The sequence below is a fragment of the Mytilus edulis genome, chromosome 13 (assembly GCF_963676685.1).
Source record: "Mytilus edulis chromosome 13, xbMytEdul2.2, whole genome shotgun sequence".
NCBI classification, from domain to species: domain Eukaryota; kingdom Metazoa; phylum Mollusca; class Bivalvia; order Mytilida; family Mytilidae; genus Mytilus; species Mytilus edulis.
The window spans coordinates 21,008,212-21,015,593 of record NC_092356.1 but is presented as its reverse complement, the minus strand read 5'-3'; the positions used below and the strand labels follow the sequence as shown (position 1 = coordinate 21,015,593).

General features: G+C 36.6%; 1 protein-coding gene across 1 annotated transcript; it reads left to right on the top strand.

Moving 5' to 3' along the window:
• Nucleotides 1-911: 911 nt before the first annotated feature.
• Nucleotides 912-6,188, top strand: LOC139500174 (uncharacterized). Its single transcript, XM_071288913.1, has one exon. It carries the CDS (start codon nucleotides 912-914, stop codon nucleotides 6,186-6,188), a length of 5,277 nt encoding a protein of 1,758 aa, XP_071145014.1.
• The last annotated feature ends 1,194 nt before the right edge of the window (nucleotides 6,189-7,382 follow it).

The window sequence follows — 7,382 nt, the reverse complement described above, 5'->3', positions numbered from 1 at the left end:
CTTTTTTTCGAATCCGGTATAAGATAAACGATAGAAATATGCACAGCACAACTGGGTTGTCTTTTGGCAAAACACAAGTTTCGCTCATTAAAACTCCCACACAAGTAATATGGAAAAATATTTGCTAGTATTTGAATCTAAAAACTGATTCTAGAGAAGCTGCTGATTAAATAAAGGCAACAGTAGTATACCACTGTTCAAAACTCATAAATCCATGGACAAAAAACAAAATCGAGGTAACAAACTAAAACTGAGGGAAACGCATTAAATAAAAGAGGAGAACGACGACACAACATTAAAATGTAACACACACAGAAACGGACTAAGCATTAGACAAAATCCTATAAGAATAACAAATATAACATCAAAACCAAATACATGAATTTGGGATAGATAAGTACCGTGACACGTCTTATAGTAATGTGAATACACACTAAAAAATAAGAGAAAAACGACACAACGGAAACACAACGTTAAAATGTAACACACACAGAAACAAACTATAATATATATATAACAATGGCCATATTCCTGACTTTGTACAGGACAATTTTAAAGGAAAAATGGTGGGTTGAACCTGGTTTTGTGGCATGTCAAACTTCCCTCTTTTATGGCCATGTGAAATATAACATTAAAATGACAACACAACATTACAGGACGAAATATAACATTAAAATGACAACACAACTGTCGTGAATATAGGCCAAGAGACATTAGAACGTTTTGTAATGTAATTGTTTCCCGTACTTTCGCGCACACTATTGTTAATGTAACGTAACGTTATTGTTACGTATATATATATTTCATCTTACGATCATAAAGCATCTGAACTAGCAAGACGTTATTTTCTTCCACAACAAAAGTGAATAACCCTCAAGATATTGGTGCCGTGACGAAAACCTCAACTAGAGATGAGTTCGAAACTCAAAACAGTACGAGCCGCACATCGACGAGCAGTAATAAAACTACTGAAAAAAGCAGACCCGACAGAAGAACCGCAACAAGATGTTGTCAACCTCAAATCCATGATGGAGCTTATCAAAACCAAGAAACAGACATTGTCTGACCTCAATGAGAAGATTCTAGAATCTATTGAAGAAGAAGAAGACCTCGACGAAGAAATTGAAGAAGTTGACAGATACGAGTTAGAGATTCAAATTGGAATAACGAAAATTGAAAAGTTCATAAAAGAAGTAAGTGTTAGTCAGTCTAAAAATCAATCAGCTCTTAACCCTAATGCATCAGATTTTATATGCAATAACCCCAGCGTGCAAGATCATTCTAACCAGATAATTTTCAACTCGGAGCAAACAAGCCTAAGCCAGTCAAGCATGCCCACCTCCACAGGGTCAAGTCATTATAACAAATTGCCTAAACTCAACTTGCCAACTTTCGGCGGAAATCTATTGGAATGGTCAGCCTTTTGGGATTCCTATAATAATTCCGTACATGAAAATCCTTCATTGAGTGACGTGCAACGATTTAATTATTTAAAATCGCAACTTTATGGAGAAGCTAGCCAGTGTATTTCGGGAATGCAAATGACTAATACAAACTATAATCAAGCAATACAAATTCTACACGAGAGATTTGGCCAACAACACAAAATAGTAAACGCATACATGCAAAATATGCTAAATTTGCCTGCACCAACGCCCGGAATTAGGGGACTGAAATCGTTCAGTGACACAATAGAAAGTAATATACGTGAACTAGAAGGAATGGGTCGACATCAGGAATCGTACGGAAGCCTATTAATACCACTAATATTCAACAAGCTTCCATGTTTTGTCAGACAAAACATTACTCGAGACCACGGTAATGATGATTGGGATATTTCAAGTTTACGCAAAGCAATAAAGAAAGAAATTTGTATCCAAGAGGCCGCTAACGCCAATCCTATTGAAACCGATATTATCCCCACCGCATCGTTCGTGACAGAAACTACAAATAAAAGATGGAAGTCAACAGGGTCTAAAGATAGTAACAACAATAGTTCCGTTAAGACTAAAAGGCCGTGTTTGTTTTGTCAAAACCCGCATCACCCAAATGAATGTACAAAGATCACCGATATAAACGCCCGCACCCAAATCGTAAAGGAAAAACGAGTTTGCTTTAACTGTTTCGGTAATCACAAGGTTTCGGAATGCATGTCAAAATACAGTTGCCGAAATTGCAGTAAGAAACATCACAGTAGCATCTGCCGTAATAATTTACTAAATGAAAATAAAGCCGTAACAAAACCTGTCAACGAAGAGCTACAAAGTACTACAGAAACAAAGAGCGCCGCTATGCATTCTGCAGTTACAGCACATACCGAAATTCTATTGAAAACCGCCGTAGCGCCCGTATGGTACCATGATGAAAGTGTTATGACTAACATTCTACTCGATGAAGGCGCCCAGAATTCATTTATTTCTCAAGAACTAGTAGAGAAACTCCATATCAAACCAACTGGTATAGTAAGCATGCAAATTTCTGCATTTGGCGGGAAAGAAGGTGATGTACGCAACCTGGAGAAAGCAACATTATCCATTGAGACCGAAAGAAAAGAAAGAATTCCAATGGAAGTAATTATTGTTCCAAAAATTGCCGCACCGATACATATGAAGAAACGGGTAAACATTAACAGCTTGTCCTATTTACGAGGATTACAACTTGCCCACCCAGTCACGCAGGATGAAAAGTTTTCCATTTCACTTCTCGTTGGAGCAGACTACTACTGGTCTTTAGTACAAGATGAAATTATTCGAGGTGACGGACCAACAGCTGTTAAATCTAAAATAGGCTATTTGCTATCAGGACCACTGAACACAGATATCAACACTCAACAATGGAACTCTACGATGATGAATGTCTTAGTTGCGCACAAACCCGAGGAGTGCGATTTACAGAAATTTTGGGAAATTGAGTCGAGCGGATTAGAGGCGGATTCTGATGAAAACACAAAAAATGTACAAAACCTAATGCTTGAGTACCAAAACTCTAGCATAACATTTAAGGAAAATAAATATGTCGCAAAACTACCATGGAAACCAGATCATCCCGAGTTACCCACTAATGAATATATAGCAAGAAGGAGGACCCAGAATATTATAGATAGGTTAGCTAAAGATCCGGATATGTTAAATCTATACGACAAGATTATCAAAGAACAGGAGATGAAAGACTTCATAGAAAAGGTACCCATTACAGAAATAGATCGCGAGCATGGAAGAATCCACTACATACCACACCATCCCGTTAAGAAAGATTCAAACACGACCCCTATTAGGATTGTATATGATTGCAGTTGCCATGGAAATCCAGATTTACCCAGCCTTAATGACTGCCTATCTTCAGCACCACCCATTTTAAATAAGTTGACAAGCATTCTTACAAGATTTAGATTAGGAAAATATGGCATCACAACGGACATAGAAAAAGCATTTTTACAAGTAAGACTTGACAATGAAGACCGAGACGCCACACGTTTCTTTTGGTTGTCCGATTCAAATGACCCAACAAGTGAGTTGATTATGTACAGATTCAAAGTTGTTCTTTTTGGAGCAACGTGTTCGCCGTTTATTTTAAACGCAACATTACTGAAACATTTATCCATGAATCCGAGCAAAGTAGCTTCAATTCTACAAGAAGATCTATATGTTGACAATATACTATCTAGCATGGACTCAGAAGAATCCGCAATTAAATACTTCAATGAATCCAGAGAATTGCTAAAACAGGGAGGCTTCAATTTACGGTCATGGATGTCCAACAGCGACAAACTCAGAGATTTAGCCCTATCAGAAAAAGTATTGGATTCAGACAAGGAGACAAAAATATTGGGAATGCGCTGGGATGCAGAATCAGATACAATCAGCTTTGCCGAAACAAAACAATTACAGATGGACACACAGTTGACAAAACGTGAACTTTTGAGACAGTCTTCCGCTATATATGACCCGTTAGGACTCCTCGGACCGATAACAATTAGAGCAAAAACACTTATTCAAGACCTTTGGAAAAAAGGATATGCATGGGACGAGACACTACCAAAAGAAATTGAAAACGAATGGACCGATGTGAAGAATGACATCTTACAGATAACTACGAAACTTCAAATACAGAGATACTATTTTGCAAACGAGGACGAAGAAACTAGCGAGTCTACTCTACACATTTTTGTTGATGCAAGTCAGAAAGCATACGGAGCTTCCGTTTACTTGAGTAAAGGCACAGGGTCGACACTTGTTATCGCGAAGAACCGTGTTGCACCGTTAAAATTAATAACTCTACCAAAATTAGAATTAATGGCTGCAGTGATTGGAGCACGACTCTCAAAAGATGTAATCAAAAACTTAGGAATCAAAAGAGCAGTATTTTGGAGCGATAGCCAAATAGTTCTACATTGGCTCACCTCATCGAAATCATTAAACAAGTTTGTAAAAAATCGTGTTAGTGAAATTAAAGAACTAACTGAAACTCATGAATGGAAATATGTACCCACAGAAATGAACCCAGCTGACTTACAAACACGTGGATTGACTGCATCGCAATTTGAAGATTCGAGATTATGGATGAATGGACCCCAGTGGTTAACGGACGAGTGTAAATGGCCTACGTGGACAGGACATGTGGAAATAAGCACTCAGCTATCTAATATCACCGGACCAAAGACACACAGAAGTGACGATAAAGTACCAAGTGATCCGCAGCGAATATCACAAATCATAGACATGAACAGGTATTCTGATCTAAATAGACTTTTAACTGTAACTGGATACGTCTTGAAATTCGTTAAGAACTGCCAGAAAAAACGTCCATATCGACTACGGAGTTCACACGGTGACAGGAACCTAAGAACAAGTCTAACAGAAGAGGAAATTTCATTAGCTATGAATTTATGGATCAAAGATACACAGCAAGACAGGTTCGTGAAAGAGCTAGAACATATTTCGTTAAACCCGAAAGTTAAATCACTACCGCTTGTACAACAGTTACGTTTATATTTGGATGAAAATGGAATCATACGATGTAAAGGCAGAATACAAAATTCATCTATAGAAGAAAACGCGAAGTTTCCTATTTTACTACCAAAGAACCACAAACTTACAGATTTTGTCATTATGGACGCACATCTAAGAAATCTACATACAGGAGTCGGTCAGACAATAACACATATAAGGCAATCTTACTGGATACCAGCAATTCGACAATGTGTGAACAGTGTCTTACGTAAATGCATACAGTGCCAAAAAATAATTGGTAAACCGTATAACAGCCCGGAACCACCACCACTACCAAAGGATCGAGTAAAAGACACCATACCATTTTGCACAACTGGGATAGATTTTGCCGGACCTCTACACATCAAGGATACATCAACACAACCGCGAAAGGTATATATATGTTTATTCACATGTGCATGTATACGAGCTATACATTTGGAACTTGTACCTGATTTGTCATTGAACACTTTTATCCTAGCATTTAGACGTTTTATCAGTCGAAAAGGAATACCGCAAACTATTTATTCTGATAACGCACCTACATTTGTAGCCGCATCAAATGCACTTCAAAGTCAGCTGAATTTACATATCAACTGGAAATTCATTCCGAAAGGAGCGCCGTGGTATGGCGGATGGTGGGAACGTCTAATTGGCTTAACGAAAATGACATTAAAGAAAGTATTTGGTAAAGCACTCGTCAGCGAACAATCTTTGACAACAATACTCACTGAGATTGAAACTATTATAAACAATCGCCCACTTACATATATATCTTCAGATATAAGAGATCCCGAACCCTTGACGCCATCTCATCTTTTACACGGGAGGATTATTACGACCACAGAGATGCACAACGACAAACACAACGCGAATATTCAAGAACTTGATACGATCACAGCAAACAAACTATTTGAGAGAAAAGGACTCTTATTATATCATTTCGCAAAACGCTGGTCTAATGAATATCTAACCGGATTACGTGAATATCATCGAGCCTCTGGAAAACATACTGGACAAGTTAACATCGGTGATGTAGTTCAACTAGGAAGTGAATCGCCACGACTTTTATGGAGATTAGGAACAATAGAAGACGTCATCAAAGGAGGAGATGGACTTATTCGAGCAGCAAAAGTACGGACTTCTAGAGGACTAGTTACCACACGACCAATTGTGAAGTTATATCCATTAGAACTATAGTAACTGTTATAGGATTTTTGTGAAGGACAGTTAACGTAAAGTGAAATTACAAAAAACTTTCAATGTAATCAATTTAAAGAACTTTAATAGTTTTGATTATTTATCATTTTAAAATAATTTTATTTCTTATGCATTTTGAGGCCCCCAGAATGTCGTGAATATAGGCCAAGAGACATTAGAACGTTTTGTAATGTAATTGTTTCCCGTACTTTCGCGCACACTATTGTTAATGTAACGTAACGTTATTGTTACGTATATATATATTTCATCTTACGATCATAAAGCATCTGAACTAGCAAGACGTTATTTTCTTCCACAACAAAAGTGAATAACCCTCAAGATAACAACATTAAAGATACCGCAAATCACACGTTGCCTTTCATCCTCGGAAAAGGATGATTTACGTCGGAAAAATAGTAATTGTACATTTTAACATGATATGGGTGTACTTTAGATATAAATTACCACGAAATAGATACATGAACTGCAAATATTGTTACTATCAAACATTGTAAACATACATGAATAAACAAAACGATTTGAATGTATTTTTTTTTCTATTAATTTATTGATACATATTGTGAATCAATTTCATTTTGTTTGTAGTCGATACATGTCCTAGGCATGTCGATCGTTGAAACATTCGTTGTTATTCTAATTTATTAACCAAGAACATTATTTATACTGGTAAACGACGTTATTCAGTGTATAATTTATAGAAATAAAGGAAACATAAGTCATAAATTGATAAAGAGAAAACAAATCCGGGTTACAAACTATAACCTAGGAAATAAAATCGACAATACCATATGAATGCGGCGTTCTTAATGATGTTATGTTATTTTGAGATGTGGTTCAAAAGTGTTTCTCATTCTTTTAATATATATATAAGACCGTTGGTTTTCCTGTTTGAATTGTTTTACACTAAACATTTTGGAGCCCTTTGTAGATTGCTTACGGTTGGAGCCAAAGCTCTGTGTGTCAGGCTGTACTTTAATATATAATAGTTTACTTTTAACACATTTTGACTTGGATGAAGAGTTGTCTCATTGGCACTCATACCACATTTACTAATTTCTAAATACGGCGTTTTAATGTCCAAATGAAAAAGATAAACGTTTTTGTTTGTCTTTGGCTATTAAGTTTTGCTTTCAATAAAGCCAAGATATTGTGTATACTTATATGCATCTTAAA

Excerpts from the sequence above, each read along its gene's own strand:
- LOC139500174 (XM_071288913.1), top strand. The coding sequence starts at position 912 with ATGAGTTCGAAACTCAAAACAGTACGAGCCGCACATCGACGAGCAGTA.